The 22298-nt window shown below is 33.6% G+C and overlaps 1 protein-coding gene across 1 annotated transcript in view; it reads right to left on the bottom strand.

Annotated features, from left to right (window-relative positions):
- Positions 1-11391: 11391 nt before the first annotated feature.
- Positions 11392-22298, bottom strand: part of LOC149797729 (uncharacterized) — a 29265-nt gene continuing 18358 nt past the window's right edge. Inside the window, exons 4-8 of the mRNA XM_089962670.1 lie at positions 21025-21187; positions 20656-20742; positions 18441-18664; positions 17463-17519; positions 11392-15300 (exon numbers count right to left, since the gene is read on the bottom strand). Coding sequence (XP_089818796.1) covers positions 14605-15300; positions 17463-17519; positions 18441-18664; positions 20656-20742; positions 21025-21187 — 1227 coding nt within the window. The 3' untranslated portion in view covers positions 11392-14604. The remainder of the gene's footprint in view (positions 15301-17462; positions 17520-18440; positions 18665-20655; positions 20743-21024; positions 21188-22298) is intronic.

Raw genomic sequence — 22298 nt, 5'->3', positions numbered from 1 at the left:
GCAAACCAAGCAAGACGTGTGATTAATCCCACAGGGGCTATCCTATATGTCCTCACTTCTGAATTGTGCACAGAAAAGAAATCATTATGCAAGGAAATAAACATGGGAAGGAATTACTTACTTACACTAGTACTATGATGGGGAAAATAGCAAATTTAGTACTGACATTTACCTTCCGATGTTTGAAAAAAAACCCAGAAACAATAAATTAATGTAAAAATAATGCTCAAATGTAGCAAGGACTATTAGAATAATACTGGACAAAATTTACAAGTGGACTGCCAAAAAACACAGAAAACCAACAGCAAAGGCAAAATCTTTGAGCAAAATAATCCACATCTGATTGACAGTGTGTCCAACAAAAACTAAGAAGTGTATGAAATGTGAGGCTCAGTGATGCAAATGTCAGATTAGGACCAGGTTCTTTTCTCAGTTCTAGAACCTTCCATCCTAATAGAAGGAAAAAATCATATATATGTAGATTGGATGTGGGACTTAGTTTCCTGGAAAGTAAGCAGTGTGGAATGTAAGCAATGTGGAAAGTAAGCAGTGTGGAATGTAAGCAATACATTATTGTTAGGTAATGAATTATGGCTATTAAACCATCCTAGCTTATAGCATGCGTGGCATAACAAAATGAGTATGCATTCTGTATGTAGTATGAATTCACTTTTATTTTGTGGTTCCACTTTTGTGGTTGCTGAAATAAAGCCATAAATTAAAGAAAGCAATGAATGATGATCTATCTGTGGTGTAAATGGACCCTCTTCAAATCCCAAATTCGCAATATCATTATGGTGAAAGCCATAACATTTGAAATAAATGAATTTACATTAGGCTTTATTCCCCTTAGCTGTAGGCACATTATGTCCTCAAATTTCATAGTAAATTGCCTCATTTGGAGTTATTGAAGCCATAGCAGAGTATGCAGTTTACTGAAGCCTTCGTTATGGTTCATTAAAATAACACCATCTATCAAACTGCTCCAATCCCAAAGCTAATGAAGTGGCATATATTGACAGATCAATCAGAAAACAGTTTCCTGATCTGCCATGTTTCTCTCCTTAGTCTTGGTTAAAAGTGAGAGGTAGAGGGATATTGAAACAAACAATTCCCAGGGCCTGCCTTGTACGTGAGGGTAGGGTAATCATTGGATACGGTGTTCTCGAATAATTTTCTTTTCAAAATGTGAGATATTCATGGATCAATGAAATTTATTATTATAAGAATTCCCCAGAATACTGTGTCTTGCCTGCATGATCCACCATGGCATAATCCAAAAACCCTGCAAAGAAATGGCTCACTGTGACCTACTTTTGCCTGTTGTGAGTAATACCCTCCAAGATATCTCCATACAATTTTACAAATGTACATAAGCCAAAGAAATTGAGCTTTAATACAAAACTTAACATGATCAAAAGAGTGTATAAAAATGGGTCATTGTGACCCACTTTCACCCATGAGTAGCACCCTTTGCAACAAATACACATAAAGTTTCATGACTGAATAAAAAAATGTCATGGAAAGTGAGCTAAATGCAAAAACTGATGTCCATGCTAACAACAGCACCATAAAAAAAATGATCTCTACAAATGACCTATGTTTCACAAGGAGACAAAAACCAGACTGGATGGTAGTATTAATGTTCCTGTAAAGACCACACAATTTGGAGCTGTGCTATTTTCATCCCAGATTAATAAACAAAATCCCATAGCAAAGTCATGAATGATTCCTGCAGAGCCTATAGAATACTACAACTCAAACACTACCATATTTATCCAATGATAAGACCATGCTTGATGATAAGCCCACCCTACCCACCATGTTGACAAAATTTGGCAAATATTGTCTAATGATAGGACCTTCCTTATATTTTATTTTTAAAAAATTGGCAGCCACTCTTTTCCCTCTGGTCTTATCATAGTTGTACAGTGGTACCTCAAAATAAGGTCCCTCTGCATCCCCCTCTTATAATGTGTTCCTGGTCATGGATCCCATTCAAATGTTTCAAATTGTTTTATCATTGCTTCTTGAATGACACACTTAATTTTAGCTTTCGATTAATAAGACACAATTATAAAGTGATTTTACACATTATTTGTGCATTTTTTATTTACTATTATGATACATCCTTGTTAGAATGTTTCTCAGTTTATTGCTCTCTCATGTACAATGCAGGTTACTTTATCACTGTTATGAACAGTTTTAAAATGGGAGAACACTGTAATGTACTGTACTACACTGCAATGCACTGCACTGTACTGTACTTTAAGTCTAATAGAAAACAGTAAGTTCATATGGAGGGCATTCAACCACCTAATAATAAAAATTCTTTTATATGTCATGTTACAAAAAATATGAAGTCAAATCAATATCTGAGAAGGACGAGCTAACCAATATCTGCTTCAGCAGCACAGTTGCTGATCACTGTTTCTTAAACGTCTTCCATATAGATACAATTAGACAATGTCTTTTGTATTCATTTGTTCATTATTTTCAATATAGATACAATAAGACACTGTTGCTTGTATTCATTTCTTCGTTATTTTCTTTTTTTATTTATTTCTGAGGATAATTTTTTTTGAGATTTTACAAACAAATAAATTATTGCCAGTACATAAAGTTGTGGGTATTGCATCTCTTTGCCTTTGTAGTAGAAAAAAACAGTACCTCTTAATAACACTCTTTATTATAACATGGTCAAGTTATAAAGCAAGTTTAGTCATGAATCCCATTATATTTTAATAGGCACTAAAATTATATAATAATGTACTTCATTATAAAGTGGTAAACTTTATGACACCCATGGACAGTGTTATAATGAGGGAGTACTACATCATGTACTTCATTAAAAGGTGGTAAACTTTACAACTCCCATGGATAGTGTTATAATGAGGGAGTACCATATCAAGTACTTCATTATAAGGTGGTAAACTTTGACACCCATGGACAATGTTATAATGAGGGAGTACCATATCAAGTACTTCATTATAAGGTGGTAATCTTTACAACTCCCATGGATAGTGTTATAATGAGGGAGTACCATATCATGTACTTCCTTATAAGGTGGTAAACTTTACAACTCCCATGGATAGTGTTATAATGAGTATTACATCATGTACTTCATTATAAGGTGGTAAACTTTACAACTCCTATGGACAGTGTTATAATGAGGGATTACCACATATGGTTCAATGCATCTTTATATTCATTGTCTGTAGCAGCCACAAGGGTCTCATGCTTTACTGCCCAAAGAGAATTTCCAAAAATGAAAGATTATTAACTGCTGCATGTTGAAACTATCTCTAGAGATACTTGAGCAATAGAACATTTTCAAGATGGCAATAACATGGGTTAGGTCTAAAAGTCAATTTTTGCTTGCTTAGCATTTATACTTAATTTGTTTTATTGTATATCATACAATGCTCTAATTTTGTGTTATAATGCCCTATTATTACATAGTTTTGTTAGAACACACTTTATCACAAGGCACTCTCACTTTTAATGGAGGTTATTTTTAAGGCTCTAACAAACATTTTTACAACAAATGAACACTAGTTTATTTCAACCAAACACAACTCTTGTACTAAAATGAACATGCCATATACAGAAAATATTTGAGTTAAAGTAAATTACAGTGATGTATAAGTTTCTTGTAACATAAGAAAAAGACATTTCTCACATATTTTTTTATACAAATTTGAAAATTAGAGTGCAAACATTCAGGCTTTAGTTGAATAACTACAAATACTAATAAATTGATTTTTTGTTCTCTCCCTGATAAAAAAAACTATCACAATGAGTACGGCATTGGTATGCTTATTTTAAATAAAAGAAATTCTAGATATGAGCAGCTAGTAACAAGATTAGATTTATTGATTATATTCTACACTGCTGAATTAAAGACCAATAACGTATCCAGCTGATGAGAGTGTACCATTCAAAACAATGTAAAATGCCTTGGTTCCAGATACAGTACCAAACTTCTGGGTCAAACATGGGGGCTTTCATCCGAGTCAAATTTTGATAGAAGTAGATGAAAGCTAAACTTGACAGTCTTTTTGATATTTCATAACATTTAGAAAATTCTTTCAAAAAAAGATCATTCAAGTAACAGTGCAAACGAAAAATTTAGGATATGCTGGGTGTAATATGCACATACAGATATTTCAATATGGGCAACACTATATACCCCCTTGTTACAATATGGTAGAGGCAATGTTAAAAAAATGGCAGGGCAAAACCAGTAGAAATGTTACAGTTTTGGCAAATTGATATCCCTCTTTGTTAAAATGTGGCAGAGGAACAAACATTAGAGATGTTTCAATATGGGCAAGACTGAAATATGGCAGAGGCAAAACCAGTAGAAATATTTCAATATGAGTAACATTATATGCTATTGTTAAAATATGGCAGGGCAAAACCAATAGAAATGTTTCAATATGGGCAACACTATATGCCCCTTTCTTAAAATTAGGTCGGTAAAACCAGAATAAATGTTTCAATATGGGCAACACTATATGCCCTCTTGTTAACAAAACGCAGGGGCAAAACCAGTATAAATGTTTCATCATGGGCAACACTACATGCCCTGTTGTTAAAATATGGCAGAGGCAAAACCAGTAGAAATGTTTCAATAAGGGCAACACTATATGCCCCTTTCTTAAAATATGGCAGTGGCAAATCCAGTATAAATGTTTCAATTTGAGACTGGGGCTCTTAATAGTTCTTTGTCAAAACAGATCTTAATCTAGTACAATAAAACCAATCAGATCATGGCAAATGAAATGCAAATCCGCAGGTCACAGCAATAATGTCTGCCAAGACACGTCAAGAGGTTTTGTGTGGCATGGGAAGGGCAGTCAAATATTTCAATTCCAACATTGTTACTCTCTTACTGGTGACATGTACTCGTTCATTTTCTAAATAAGCCAGAAAAAGATGCATGCTATGTAAAATAGGTTGCCAATCCCTGTAATAGAATGAGAGCCTTATTGTTGGTGTATTGTAAAAAGGACTGACAATAACAATACCCGCAAAATAATTGGCAGTCTCTGCAGGAATAAAATTCTGTTTTTTCTATCTCTTCTATTTAATACCTCAATTAAATATTTGCCTGGTTTTAATCCCTCATTCCCATTAAATGTTTAGTGAAAAATTAGTGGTTGCCAACCAAGTAATTACAAAGTCATCTATAAATCTATTAGAAGAATAAAATTTTAAGTGTTTAATGAAACTGGGGATAGATTCATAAACTGAGAGTATGCATGTCACTGTTGTTATGGTTCTGAATGTTTATCATTCCTATAGTAATACTTGATTTTATGAGAGACAATAGTTTAAACATGCAGTTGTTTCGGTATATAATGGTATGTAAATACAGGATAGAATACAATGTGCAGAGGAAACATTAGTAAGAATCTTGCCCAGGAACACATCATGGCAGCAAAGTTACTAGGGCCCCTGTAGGATTAAAACCCACAACCTTCTGATTGTCAAGTCAATCATGCTAGCCACTGAGACAGAATATTCAATAAATGTGAAACAAGATACAAAAAACTCTTATTTAGACAAGAAAACAAAAAAACACTCGCTCCAGATTAGCTATACAAATCTCTCGTCATGCAAAGCTAGTTTACTGACGTGAATATTGTATTTATTCTTCTGTCCATATTCTTGGCTGGTACACAATCAACATACCATTATCACCAAAGTGCTGTCAGCATTCTCTGGTAATACCAGGTTTGATATGTACCAAAGTCTAAAAGTACTCATAATGTGGTAAATGTACATATATATGACTGTGAACTGAATCTACAAATAAATCTTTATTGTAAGTTAATGGGAAGCAATGAAATTATGACATCATATGCTACATGTCCTAATATTACGGTATGTGTGAATATATGTGTAGATGGTACAGTGATCACTATTTAAGTGTACTGTGTTGTATACAAGGTTATAACATACTGGGATATATGATGTGATGTTGACATTCATTTAAGTGTATTGTGTTGTATACAAGTTTATAACATACTGGGATATGATGTAATGCTGACATTCATTTAAGTGTATTGTGTTGTATACAAGGTCATAACATACTGGGATATATGACGTAATGTTGACATTCATTTAAGTGCACTGTGTTGTATACAAGGTTATAACATACTGGGATATGATGTAATGTTGACATTCATTTAAGTGCACTGTGTTGTATACAAGGTTATAACATACTGGGATATGATGTAATGTTGACATTCGTTTAAGTGTATTGTGTTGTATACAAGGTCATAACATACTGGGATATATGATGTGATGTTGACATTCATTTAAGTGTATTGTGTTGTATACAAGGTCATAACATACTGGGATATATGATGTAATGTTGACATTCGTTTAAGTGTATTGTGTTGTATACAAGGTTATAACATACTGGGATATATGATGTAATGTTGACATTCATTTAAGTGCACTGTGTTGTATACAAGGTTATAACATACTGGGATATGATGTAATGTTGACATTCATTTAAGTGCACTGTGTTGTATACAAGGTTATAACATACTGGGATATGATGTAATGTTGACATTCGTTTAAGTGCACTGTGTTGTATACAAGGTTATAACATACTGGGATATGATGTAATGTTGACATTCATTTAAGTGCACTGTGTTGTATACAAGGTTATAACATACTGGGATATGATGTAATGTTGACATTCGTTTAAGTGCACTGTGTTGTATACAAGGTCATAACATACTGGGATATATGATGTAATGTTGATATTCATTTAAGTGCATTTAATGTTGATATTCATTTAAGTGTACTGTGTTGTATACAAGGTCATAACATACTGGGATATGATGTAATGTTGACATTCATTTAAGTGCACTGTGTTGTATACAAGGTTATAACATACTGGGATATGATGTAATGTTGACATTCATTTAAGTGCACTGTGTTGTATGCAAGGTTATAACATACTGGGATAAGATGTAATGTTGACAATGTCACAAAGCGCTAAATTATGTAAGAAATCACAAAGTGATGTGATAATGGATGTTTCGGACTGTGGCTACTGATTTAGATCATGACCTTCTATCCCCTATGACTTTTGCTTATTTTAGAAAAATGCTATGTGTATGTGCAATGAAACAATTGTAATCAGTGAAATACTATACAAAAATATGCGACAAAAGTTTTTGAGGACCGAGTCATGGGGTACAAAAGGTAGTAAACTATACCGATAACTGAGAAAACCCGATGGTAAATGTCTTTGAAAATATGATGTGATAAGGATTTTTGTTGGTATTTATAAAAATGTTTTGTTTTGTTTTATTCAATTTGTACCATCTTTAAATCTACTAATGCACAGTTCCTTATCTGTTTGGAGTTGTCTGTGATTTTCCATTTCTGCCAACCCTGTCTCAAACTCAGCCAATCTAATTAATAATCCTCAATAGCCACCAATTACTGTTTATTTATCATATTGAGACTACTTTGTCAGAAGTTCTGAATAAATATGTATTCTTTAATGTAATCATACCAAAATTATTTTGCTAGCATCACCAAAGACACTAATTACTACTGATATTGCCCAAACAATAATTTTGATTGGTGCACCTGTGAGGGTTGTCATGGTGATGATTCATGCCAAACCCATACCAACAGTTACCATGGAAAGCCGACAAGATGCATATATGTCAACACACGTTTGCATTTCAAGATCAAAGAATGCGGTTCTCTTGTTGATATCATCTTGCAGTTGTTGCTCCACTTTGATCATTTTTTGTGCTGGTAACATTAATACTAATAATATAATTGCATATATATTCAGACCCTGTCCAAATTCGCCACATCCAGGTGAAATATATACATGCACTTCTAACCAATTACCTTTTTTAAAAATGCACAACTTTCATACAATCTTAAGAAAGCTCTGCTTGAAGAATAGTTAAGTTTTCAAAAATTCATAATTTTTTTGAGGCCTAGCATTACATTTATTTAGAAATAGTCTGGTTGCACTCATGCATGGTATATTCAACAATCATTCTCGTTTTCACCCAATAACTGGTACATGGACAAGTTTGTCCTTCTATAATAACAGTCATGATCATTCTTGTCTTAAGTCAATGCTGGTTTACCATTTTCTTTGGTGAATTTTACTTCATCATTGTAGAGACAGTCACCAAGTCTTTTCACAAATAGGGTTTCAGTCAATGATTGGACATTTATATGTACGATGATTCCAAGCTGTCCTCAAGTTGGTAGTGATACATCAGGGCGGTCCAAATGTTGATTTCTGTTGGACCCTTAACATAATTACATTTCAGTGTATGTGAGGGTTTGAAGTGAATACTCATCAACAAGTGAAACAAAATTGATTTCACTGTTAGCATTCTTTGTTAGGTCATCAATCACTTTGTAAGTTCTGTAGCCTCATCACCACAGACAGAATCTAGTACTTAGATGTAATGATGAATCTAATCTTAAACACAAAGAACAATGATGGTTAAGTACCTGTCCAGATAAATGTGGAGAACTTAAGACTGAATTTCATCTCTGGTTACTAAAGATGTTCATATGGTAGGTAAAATTCACCAGCAATCTTGATCTCAATATTTGCTATTGCAAAATTACGACCAAGATGCCACTGTTTGTTTATTAACATTCGTATTTATCCCCATGTACCTTCACTTTCAGTTATGATAAAGAAGTATGTCCACGACTTGCACATATATGATGAGGTCTATCAAACCACTTCCGTCGACAAAACCCAAAATAAGTTGTGCATTAACTAAGGTTACCTGGTCAGCATGTTGTCAACCACATTGAAACAATTCCAGTTCATTTTGTTGAAGAAAGCCTCATTGTGACCCCACAAATCTTTCTTTTAAGTTTTTCATTTTCCCATGCTGGTTTTCACTAAGGCCAACCATTACTTCATGATAGGTCATTATTATATGAAAAATGAACAGGTTTGATAACTGCTTTGCTACAGGTGCATCAAGGACCTTCATTTGACCACCCATGCCCTCTAAAATCATCGTCTTGTCAGAACGAATCATGGCATAACATTTGTAACCATCATCAGCATCACCTCCACATGCATGAAAAATACATGTCAAAGGATTGACTAAAGTACTCCAGATTTCCTAATAAATTGGGTATAAATCACAAACATCTTGTTGGGAAATTTGCAAATAAGTATCAATGTTTTGATGTTGGCCAAATACAAGCAGGTTATTTTGATTGTCTGTGAAGTTAAGAAAAATTTCTTCAGATGGTTCCTGATGACCATTTAACTGCTAAGAACTTTCATAATTTCTAGTTTGTCAATATCATCTAACTATGCTCTCTTGACTATTACAGGGTTCATACAGAATTTTGAATGATAATTTCGAAGACTTTTCCCAAACTTTCAAAGACCACAAAAATTGATTTCCAAGAACTATTTTCGCTAACATTTTGTATACAAGTTATATATATAAGAAAACAATGAATGCAAAATACAATATTGTTTAATGATGAAATTCAAACTATAATTAATCAAACGGAAGAAACCAGGAAAACTTGAATACATCTGAATCTAACATCCTTGGACAATTTTATTTGTGACTATGGAAAGAAATTAAAATGTTTGAGTTTATTTCAGTTTTCAAAGACTTTTAAAGACCTCAGGTAATCTGCTCGATTTTCCCAAACTTTCAAGACCTTGAAAATGCTACCTCATTTTCCCCAAACTGTCAAAGACCTTCAAAGACCATAAGAACCCTGTATTATCTTGATTTAAAGTCTGAAATGCCATGTACACATTTTGGTAAGACCATGTTGGGTACTTATTTGCCATGTAAATTGTCCCAATATCACTTCTGGTTATGCATCTGGGGTGTGCAAGATAAATTAGTGTTAAAGTGGTTCTAGACTGCGTAAATGACAACAAAAATGATTCTGTAGACAGCGAAGGAGTTAGCACAAGCATCCACAATGTTAATGTTAACAACTGAACTTTACCAGGATTACCTCCTCCTTTTATCTGTTCATTTCTAAATTCAACACTCATACATTTGTTCCAACATGCTGATTAAGTATCTTACTTTAATCTATACATTGTCAAATAATCCAATTATCCTTACTGTTGTGTTTTCTTAGGTGTCAGGTTTTGTTGCTTTACTAATTACTAGCTTTGATTATCACTGCTAATTATCAAGATGACTGCTAAGTAACACAGAACTGTGCAGCTCAAGTCAGTCTGACATCTGCATACATGCCAACACTCTCAAGTAACATAGAACTGTGCAGCTCAAGTCAGTCTGACATCTGCATACATGCCAACACTCTCAAGTAACATAGAACTGTGCAGCTCAAGTCAGTAAGACATCTGCATACATGCCAACACTCTCAAGTAACACACAACTGTGCAGCTCAAGTCAGTATGACATCTGCATACATGCCAACACTCTCAAGTAACACACAACTGTACAGCTCAAGTCAGTCTGACATATGCATATATGCTAACACTCTCAAGTAACATAGAACTGTGCAGCTCAAGTCAGTATGACATCTGCATACATGCCAACACTCTCAAGTAACACAGAACTGTGCAGCTCAAGTCAGTATGACATCTGCATACATGCCAACACTCTCAAGAGTATATGCATAATTATTGCTATTATAAGTGGCAAAAAAAGCTTAATTTGGGTGTAAAAAGTGTAATTTATATATTACATGCCAGAATTTTTTACACCACATATTAAAAAGATACATTTTCACTACGAACCTGGCTCTGCAGCTAGTCTAAATTCTTGTCACAAAGGGCAAAATCCATATGAATTAGAACCAGAATACAAACACAAAATATACTGAAAATTATTTATATTCAGCACTCACCTCAACTAGTCTACATGTGTAACTTACACTGAATGATCTAGAACTAGAATTCTGCAATGACCATCATCATGTGCTCAGAGTGCTGTATTACATTACTCTCATATTCGGCTTTTAAAGTTTGCAATGTAGTTTTGATTTGTTCTTTTTTCTGATCTGACATGTTTTGAAGTTTGAAAGATCCATCTGTTCTTACATTTTCCGTCATATAACATCCATAACTCATACTATAAAGCATTTCACTTAATGTCTGGTACCACTTTCTTTAAAAGTATAGACTGGTTCACTCAATAACTAGCTTATCAATAATGAATATGTTAGGCAGAGTTCACATTTTAAGAAACCTGTCTGTTATCTTGGAAATGGGATATACAGAGTTTCTTTAAATAGCTAATAAGGAAGGAATGTTTACACTGTTCTTGCACAGGTGTCACCTTTTTAAGAATATTCTCAAATTCATATGAGTGGAATGAAAGAAATGATAATAAAATGAAGAAAAAAACCCAACTTTGTATCACTTTATTTTTTTTACATTTTGCAATGAACCCAAAAAAGGAAGATCCATAAACAGTCTACTGTAAAATGTAAACAATGACAAAAGTCTAATGAATATGCCAAAAATGGAATGGCTAGCATTTATGCATCTAGTTGCCACAAAGTACACATATTTTACTGGAAAGATTTTTTAATGGTTTTGCATCATGAATGACAATTAATCATAAATACTTTTTAATAGTATTAATATTTTTTATCAAATTTATTGCATAACTTAAATGCAATTTTAAAATTAAAATATTAAACGCTAGAAAATTAGCTATGCCTCTCTTAGTTTATATTACTCATATCTGTGTGATCCCTGCTAGAAAGGTCTCCCCACTTATTAATGCCCCTTCCTGCAGCACAAGGGGTGATCTTAGAAGATGGAGACCAATGTAGCCATAACAAGATTTTCAAGATGGCTGCCATGTCTTTTAGTGAAAGCCCCGTGTTGAAATGACCATCCATTCAGGAGGAGTAGTGATTATAAGATTTTCATGTTGGTTGTTGTGGTGGCCATAATGAATGTCTCAGCACTGTAATTTAGGTCCAACTAGACCATGGGATGAAAGTGTCTGTAAAGTTTCATGGCAATCATCCTAGTAGTTTTGGATAAGTAGCGATAACAAATTTATACTAACAGAAGGATTGATAGCCTGTGGCTGATGGACAACAGGCCAACCCATAAGATCTTCTGGTCTATGACCAGTAGAACTAAAAAATCAACTTTACTTGAGAAAAGTTTAATAAAATTTGTGAAATAAACTGATCAATAAGAGAATGGCAGTGAAAAAAAATAGAATGAACACTGAGCGGTTAATATTCCTAACAAAGTAGTTTTGGAGAATAATGATAACAAATTTATACTAACAGAAGGACAAATGCTTGATAACCTGTGGATGATGGACAACAGGAAAACCCATAAGATCTTCTGGTCTATGACCAGTAGAACTAAAAAATCAACTTTACTTGAGAAAAGTTTAATAAAATTTGTGAAATAAACTGATCAATAAGAGAATGGCAGTGAAAAAAAATTGAATGTACAATGACCTAAGTCATGGCATATATCATGGCTTTGTTGTGATATATATGATGGCCAAGTCCTGGCAAATGTCATGGCTAAGCCTGTTAGACTAGAGGCACAAAACTGTATTGCTTCCATTTAACAACAATGACCAGTGTAATACTGATTATGAAAGTTGCTGCTTTAATTTCAGTGATATATGAAACAAAAATCAGCTGAAAAGAAGGACAGGTAAGTTGATTTTCTCACTGGTCCAACATCAAAAACACTTGCCTCAGACAAATAGGTTTGTCATCATTTTGGTCTTACAAGTCCACTAATCTGGTAAAAATATATGGACTTCGATACAGAAATAAAATGATTACATAGACTGTACTTCAGTACAACACAATATTCTATCAAAATAATACAAGACCAAATGAACAATAATAAACAGGTAGAAGAATTTTAATTCTCTGGGAAATAAAATAAACAAACTCCTTTCTACTTTTGTAGATAAAGTGAGAAAGCAATGCTGAACATTTGTTTTGGCCTACAAATGATTAACAGGCACCTCAGACAAAACAAATTCAAATAAATATTTTAAATCAGGTTATAGAGAGGATCTCCAATGGGTAATGATTTAGTTTTAAATGTATGAAATGAGTTTCATAAATTTAATATTAAATCATTACCTACTAGAGATTCTTTTTAAAACATAGTTTTTATTTCAGTGGAAATTATTTAAACAGAAAGAAGAATGAATAATTTTGTCCATTCTGACAGATGGTGCGTCTTTCATTTGTTGTGCATTAAACATAGTTTAAACAAAGCTGAACTAGTAAAAGTAGACTCTACTTTTTTAGAAACTATAAATCAAAGATCAAGTGTCCATTTGAATAAACAGAACATTTTATAATGACAAAATCATTTTTCAAAACAGAATGATCAATGCGTGTGATGTCACATTGTTTGACATGGTACACAGTAGGCCTGGAGTACATATTTACCCTAAATCATCACTTTCACTACTAAACATTATATTGTTGCAATTTTCATGTGAAATTGCTGTGGCTGGATTATGTTCTGTCAGTTGGCAGACCAGTTTATGTCCATATTCTTCCATGAACAGATATTATTTACTTCTGTAAATTAACATTTAAACCATGCTTGTATATAGGGTGGATTCAATGTTATAGATATACTGTCCCCTCCACCCCCACCCCACACACCAGCTATCAAATGAGCAATACCTTAGTTTTACTTATTGTTGTCCTTGGAATTTTATGCCATTTTTCTCATGATAATATTGTTATACATAACATAACAATCCACTGTGTGGGTAAATGTTCCATAGTCAGATAGTTGAGAACATATTTCCTCAATTTCCTTTCGCAAGTCAATTTGAAAAATGTCCACCAAAATGTTCATTGAAAACAAAACATTCTGGAAGGCAGGGTTAAACGTTTTCCCATGATGGCAGCCAATCAGGACAGACATATATATATATATATATATATATATATATATATATATATATATATATATATATATATATATATATATATATATATATATATATATATATAAAAATATAAAGATACATAGCACAATATCAAAATATCAATCAAATAATCAATCAATCCATCTACAAAGGCCACTTTGGCGGTCTCCTAATTGTGGCCACTAGTAGTCAGGTTGGACTGTGTATACAGTCCCATAAAATGATTGTGACAAAGTTATTTCCCCTTGTGCAAATAGGATAAAACGTAAGTGGCTAACAAGTTTAACCTGTATTCAGAAACTGTACCTTCTTTCTTAATATGGTCAACTGGATCATATCATGTTTCAGACACTTTACAAGTCTAATTTCAACTAGACATATCAAGGTAATAAACAACAACTAGAATTTTGAGAAAACTTTGTTACCAAATTTATTACAAAATTGAAAGAATGCTTTACTTTCAATGGAATGGACCTGTTTTTTGCCTCACAAATTTTATTCGCCATGATCATTACTTTAGTATCAATAATTCAGTCTGCCCCTGACTTAGTCATAAATGTTGACTTTCAGCTCCAGTTGCTCCAGATGTGTTAGATTCCTTCAGCACCAGACATGTACTTAATCGTTTATGATTTTCCTCCTCACTAACAGGGATTTAAGAATCTGACTGCCATCATAAATTGACATGGTGTCCATTTTGGCCAGTACCACACTCTGATGAAATATCCATATCTTGTAACTGCCCTTGACATTCACCTTCAATTTTATTAAGGACATCTTGTTGACATTCACCTTCAATTTTATTAAGGACATCTTGTAGACATTCACCTTCAATTTTATTAAGGACATCTTGTAGACATTCACCTTCAATTTTATTAAGGACATCTTGTTGACATTCACCTTCAATTTTATTAAGGACATCTTGTAGACATTCACCTTCAATTTTATTAAGGACATCTTGTTGACATTCACCTTCAATTTTATTAAGGACATCTTGAAATCCGTCCTCATGAACCATGACATGATTCTCACACAGATGCTGACAATAGTGAACTTCACCTTTTGTGTTACCATGACCTTCACCTTGACCTAAATGTTCTGAAGTTGCTGTAACCTGACCTTCACCTTGAGGTAATGCCACTTGAGTTTCATGTGTACTAATGACTGAGTTCACTGGTTCATCAGCACTTACACTGACTGTGTTATCTGTCGATACTTGTGATGAACGATTCAAATCATCTTCATGTCCCATATCAATTGGGGCATGAAGATCTTTTTCAGCATCCACCAATATGACTTCTGAACTTTTAACACCAGTCAAGGTTTCTATAATGCTTTTCTTCTTCATATTCTTTTTTTTTGCATTTTTCTGAAACAGAAAATTTAAATATAGCAAATTTTATAAACGGTCAAACATGTCTTGAACAGCTGATATGATGGAAGTGACGTAACTGACTCCTATGACAGTGGGTTCTGTAATACAAGTTTATCTTTGCAATAACTGGGTGTAGGGGGTCTTTATAAAATGGCTGCTGTTTAAGACAGGTGGTTTGATTATAAATTGTAGTCTTTGATGCCTCTGACACAGAATATCTTTACAAGGTTCAGCACCTCAGTATACTAGTGTACCCATTATGCCATGCATATTACCATGGATCCAAATAAATTGTTTGAATTCTGAGTTATCATTTTTACATGATTTATTTCACTAATTTTAATTCTTGGCTAATGAGAACCAATATTAATGTGATTTCACTCTGTGAAATACCTTACTTTTGTGTTTTTTTTGCACTATATGACAGCCATGTTGGAACACCACTCAGCACAAGTCTCATTCACTTAGACGGCTGGTCACTTTTACAATTTCCATCAATGACACTGTATTTTGTGTGTCCTATTTTTTTTAATGTCCGTTGCCAATCTAGGGAAACACACAAGTAATGAAAGTAAAAACCTCCAATCATCTAATGGACACCGGAGGAAGTTCCAGGCTTATGGATAAACAAGCTATAAAAACAACCAGTAATTAACTGAAAAACACTACCATAAAAATGAAACAAGCTATTACAAACAACCAGTAATTAATTAAAAATTAAACAAGTTATTAAACCCCCCAGTAATTAACTGAAAAACACTACCATAAAAATGAAACAAGCTATTAAACCCCCCAGTAATTAACTGAAAAACACTACCATAAAAATTAAACAAGCTATTACAAATACCCAGTAATTAACTGAAAAACACTACCATAAAAATGAAACAAGCTATTAACCCCCCCCCCAGTAATTAACTGAAAAACACTACCATAAAAATGAAACAAGCTATTACAACCAGTAATTAACTGAAAAACACTAATATAAAAGTTAAACAAGCTATTACAAAACCCCAGTAATTAACTGAAAAACACTACCATGAAAATTAAACAAGCTATTACAAAACCCCAGTAATTAACTGAAAAACACTACCATAAAAATGAAACAAGCTATTACAAACAACCAGTAATTAAATGAAAAACACTGCCATGAAAATGAAACAAGCTATTACAAAACCCCAGTAATTAAATGAAAAACACCACCATGAAAATTAAACAAGCTATTACAAAACCCCAGTAATTAACTGAAAAACACTACCATGAAAATTAAACAAGCTATTACAAAACCCCAGTAATTAACTGAAAAACACCACCATGAAAATTAAACAAGCTATTACAAAACCCCAGTAATTAACTGAAAAACACCACCATGAAAATTAAACAAGCTATTACAAAACCCCAGTAATTAACTGAAAAACACCACCATGAAAATTAAACAAGCTATTACAAAACCCCAGTAATTAACTGAAAAACACCACCATGAAAATTAAACAAGCTATTACAAAACCCCAGTAATTAACTGAAAAACACTACCATAAAAATTAAACAAGCTATTACAAAACCCCAGGGGGCCCCGAGTGGCCGAGTGGTCTAAAGCGCTCTCCGTTACGGATCACTGCCATCTCACCTCTGTCTGCGTGGGTTCGTGTCTAGGATTCAGCCAATGTGGGTATGTGAGAACGCTTGCCAGTAGCTTCTCATGGGTCGGTGGTTCTTTCTGGGGTTTTCCCGGGTTCTTCCTCCACCATTAATACTGGCTGCCATGTATAGCCTATCGTGTGCTGAAAAATGGCGTTAAACCCCACAACAACAACAACAACAACAAAACCCCAGTAATTAACTGAAAAACACCACCATGAAAATTAAACAAGCTATTACAAAACCCCCAGTAATTAACTGAAAAACACCACCATGAAAATTAAACAAGCTATTACAAAACCCCCAGTAATTAACTGAAAAACACTACCATGAAAATGAAACAAGCTATTACAAATACCCAGTAATTAACTGAAAAACACTACCATGAAAATGAAACAAGCTATTACAAAACCCCAGTAATTAACTGAAAAACACTACCATAAAAATTAAACAAGCTATTACAAAACCCCAGTAATTAACTGAAAAACACTACCATGAAAATTAAACAAGCTATTACAAACCTTTGGAGGTGGTGGCCTATCTGGATCATGTAGCTTCTGATGCTGAAGCAATTTTTGCTGAAAAGAAAACAAATTCCATGTACACTGTATTTATTAAAAAATGAGCCTTGAAAATCAAAATATCTATTTTCCTAATTTTTAATTCATCCAACTGAACCAGCTCACTCTGTGAACCTAAATTATCCTCATATCTGTAACCCAATTTCAAAATCTAAACTGGCCACTCTTACAAAATGACCACAACATGTGGGTTATGAAGTTTGAAGTCATCTGTTGTTTTCATGCCCTCCCCATTTCAGTTAAAATAATTAGACCATGTAGATCAAAACAGCCGGAGAAAGAAAGACTCAAAATGACAAACTGAAATATTATATTTGGAATATCTCAGTATCTTTAAAATTTGTTGTGCATCTTGGGACTCAAATAAAATAAATACATCATAATATTCTTAACTCTAATTGCACTCAGACAGATGTTATAGAAAATCCAAATTTTTTAAATTTTAGTATTAGTCCAGTTTGTATGTCTGGAGATAAAAATATCTGCTCTTTTTTACATTTTTCCCCCCCACCCAACTCCAACTAACTGCATTTCATTCAGGGTTCTAAACCTTTGTTGTCATCCTGATAAAACATCATACCAAATATTATCATCTTCCCTCAAATCATATAGATAGGGTTCTCATGGTAAGCGTTATAATGAGGGAGTACTGTATTACGTACATCATTATTAAGACAGTGTCATTATAAGACAATATACTCCATGGCTCTCATGGTAAGCATTATAATGAGGCAGTACTGTACAACGTACTTCATTTTAAGTCAGTGTCGTTATTAGATAATATATTATGTGGCTCTCATTGAAAACATTATGAAGGAATGATTTAATCTGCACACAAACATCTTCCTAATTTTTGCAATTAAAGAAATAGCAGTATAAGAAATAACAGTATAAGGAATACTTTCCCAAGAAATTTACTTTTGTGGTAAACTTTCTTTCACATCCTTCCATAGGACATGGAACTTTCTGCCCATCGTGATATGATCGTATGTGTGCTGTCAAATTTCTCCGGTCAAGATATGCTCGTCCACAATTTTCACGTGGACACACAATTTGGTCCCTTGTAACTGAATGAATTTTATGATGCTGGTGAAGCCACTGTTTCTGACTAAACCTCTTGCCACACACATTACAAAGGTGATCTGAAATCAATAAAATTCATGATGCTGGTGAATCCACTGTTTCTGACTAAACCTCCTGCCACACAAAAATCATGATGACAACCTAAAATCAACAAGGAATGAATTTTGCAATGTTGTTGATGCTACTGTTTTTTCTTAAATCTCTTCCCACATGCATCACACTGGTCATCTGAAATCCCACACGCATCACACTGGTCATCTGAAATGAAAACACTAAACCTCTTCTCACACAGATCACATTGATGATATGAAATGAAGACCATTTTACATTACTATTTAAACCCGTTAATAATTAAACCTTTTACCACAAACATCACATGAATGCCCTGAAATCAGTGACAGGAGTAATCTCTTTTAATCGCATGTATACTTAATACCCGATAAAAAATATTACATTTTTTCAATTGTTTTGTGTTTGTTTTGTTCCTCAACTTTGTTAAATGAAAGCAACTTTTTATGGCTGATCAGTGTTATGTAACTGAAAAAATGTTGCAATCCCAACAAGTTCTTCCATTCATATGTGATGTGTCAATAAATTAAAGTATAGAATATCATAGTTTTCTTGTCATTATTTACAAATAATTCAAAGGATTTTACATATAAACTGAAGCAAATCATCAAAATTTATTATTTTAACCATTTAACAACAAAATCATGTAATCAGGAATATATGTTCCTAATTATGAAAGTTTGCACCTAAAGAGTTGAGTATAGTTTTCTATTTGTAAGTTATGAAGGGAACAAATAATTCAGATCAACTTTAATGGATTGGAAGCCCTATTTAGCTTACCATTTACACAGGATTTTACTAACCTTTGTGTTCTGCATGCAACTAAAAATAAGTAGTCTCCCTTTACACACATTCAATTTAGGAGTTTCACAATCTATTACCTTGTCGGTTCACTCAACCAACTGATTATCTTTATAATCGATAATTGGAACAACACTAATATTTAGATAGCCCACTTTTGTAAAATCAATCAGCAGCCTGAAATGAAACGATAATCGTTTTATGATGCCACTGAAACAACATCTCATTTTATCCAGGTGTATTATAGCATTATGAACAATGAAATGGGAATATCTTATTTTACCCAGACATAGTGTAGGACTATGAATACTGGAATGGGAACATCTTGTTTTACCCAGGTGTATTGTACTACTATGAACACTGAGATGCCATTGAAACAACAACACATTATACCCTGCTATATTGTAGCACTATGAACACTGAGATGGGAACATCTTGTTTTACCCAGGTGTATTGTAGCACTATGAACACTGGGATGAGAACATCTCATTCTAAGAAGGTGCAGATTTTGTAAATGTAGATAGTTAAGTTGCAGAAGCCATTTTTCTTCATTCCATCACAGTACATTTATTCTTTGACATTTTGATTTCAAAATCGACGTTTCTTCCTCTCCAAATGCAAGCTATCCACAAAGTTTGGTAACTATATCTGATGCAGAACTCAACTAATTGTACAGAAACCATTTTTATTCTTTCAGTCACAGTGACCTTTGGCCTCTTGACCCAGATATCAATATAGTTCTTCCTTACCCCACAATGTTTGATAACTGTAGATTTGGAGAATTCCAGTTATTGTGCAAAAAATGATATCATGAAGAAATGAACAGATGGAAAGATGGACAATAACATAATATGGAGCACCTTATGAAGGCTATAGGCAAATTCAAAAGGAAATAAAACAAATCACTAAAATATTAGTGCTGTAAATGTGGATGACAAGAACTGGTTCAGCATGGCTTAAAACAGATAATGTGCAGATGCAGTCTCTGCAGGAAGCTCTTACCACTAAAAATTGATTTTATTGTGAACAGCTTCCTGCATATACCAATCAGAAAGAATGAAACTAATTTTAAGGATGAAGTATTGAAAATATACTGAACAATTATTTTGAAAAGTAAAGTAATGTTTGTTTTACTGACCAAAACTTGTAGTCATTGATATTAGACACTAAGGTAAAATACCTTGGGCATGATCCACTGTCTTGTGTTTACAGAGTAATGTCCACTTGTTAAATTTTGCTGTACAGCCATCTTGATCACACTGATACCCTAAAAAAAAGGAGTGACATAAATATATTTGCACATTACCACAGCTTTGACTTTCATTATGAATCTTTTCATTATTTTAAGTTAAAGTCTGACAAAACAGATCAGTTCATGCAAAGAAAGTAAGGGGACCTTAACCCCCACCCCCAGCATGGCTATATTAATGTGTATGGAAAGTCCAATATTTGTCATTTCAATTTAAACAATTTTCTTTAAAATTTCTCTGCAAAAAACCCAGTTAAATACCAATGAAACTGGAGAGGAGATGAGGAACAGACACCATACCTTCGTGCATTTTCATATGCCTCTTCAGCTTGCTGGGTGTGGGGAAGGACTTGTCACAACCCTCCTCTGCACATCGGTATGGATTTTGCAGTGTGTGCTTAGCAATGTGCTCTGCTAGCTGATGATGCTTCTTAAACACTTCTTCACAACTCTTCAATTTACACTGCAACAATACGAAGAAATGAAATCTCTGGAAGGGCTGTTCCAGTATAATATGCTTGGGACCAAGGAAAGGCAGTTTCATTGTGGAATAGTTACCTATTGACACAATTAAGAGTTTGTATCATTTTCATACCAACTAATCAGGTAATTAGACAACCATGGCATACACCTGAAGGCACTGATACTCTACTGGCTGAAAAGAATTTCCAGGAATTCAAGATAAGACAGTTTTTTTTTTTAAAAATGTGGAATGTTGAAACCGTTGTTGTTATTCTTCGAGGATAGCAAAATTTTCACATTAATAGCTGTGGTGGATATAATGGATGTAATGTTGGCTCTATTTTCATTTGACCAACAAGGCAGCATATGATTTCTGGTGGAAACTCCATGACTTTCCATCTTAAAGAAGTAACGATAAAAAGATTTACAAGATGGATGCCATGGTGGCTATATTTAATATCAGATTAGCACCATTTCTATTTCATACCAGCTAGACATCATAAGAAATCTTCTGGAGAAAGGACAATGTCAACACAACCAGCCATCTAAGAGAACTAGCGCTGACAAGATTTTCAAGATTGTGGTAGTCAAATTCGAAATAAGACTATGATTAACTAGACATTATAAGAAGTCTTTCTGTGAAAACCTCATACTTGTATGACCATTCATTGAGAAGAAATAGTGATAACAAGTCTATCAAGATGGCCATGACGGCAATTATATTGAATGTCTGAATGGCATAATTTGAAACAACTTGACATTACAAGAAGTTGTTTAATAAAATCCTTATGTTGATACAACTATCTATTCAGGAGGATTAGTGATAACAATATTTTCAAGATGGCCATAGATTTACACCAGCTCTAAATCATAAAAAGTCTTCGGGTGAGGACTCCACTTTTCTTACAGGAAGATTAGCAATAACAAGACGGCTGCTGTGGCTACCATATCAGACATTAGATTGGCAACATTTTCGTTTAGGACCCAAAAAACGTCATAAGACATCATTTTGTTCAGAAAAAGTTGCAGTAACATGATTTTCAAGATGGCTCCTGCAGTAGCCATACTGGACATAGATCTACATCATTATCAACCAATTAGATATCATAAAA

The sequence above is a fragment of the Sinohyriopsis cumingii genome, chromosome 6 (genome assembly GCF_028554795.1).
Source record: "Sinohyriopsis cumingii isolate HCF-2022 chromosome 6, ASM2855479v2, whole genome shotgun sequence".
Classification (NCBI taxonomy): Eukaryota; Metazoa; Mollusca; class Bivalvia; order Unionida; family Unionidae; genus Sinohyriopsis; species Sinohyriopsis cumingii.
The sequence above is the reverse complement of the archived record's forward strand: the minus strand, read 5'-3'. Positions and strand labels throughout refer to the sequence as shown.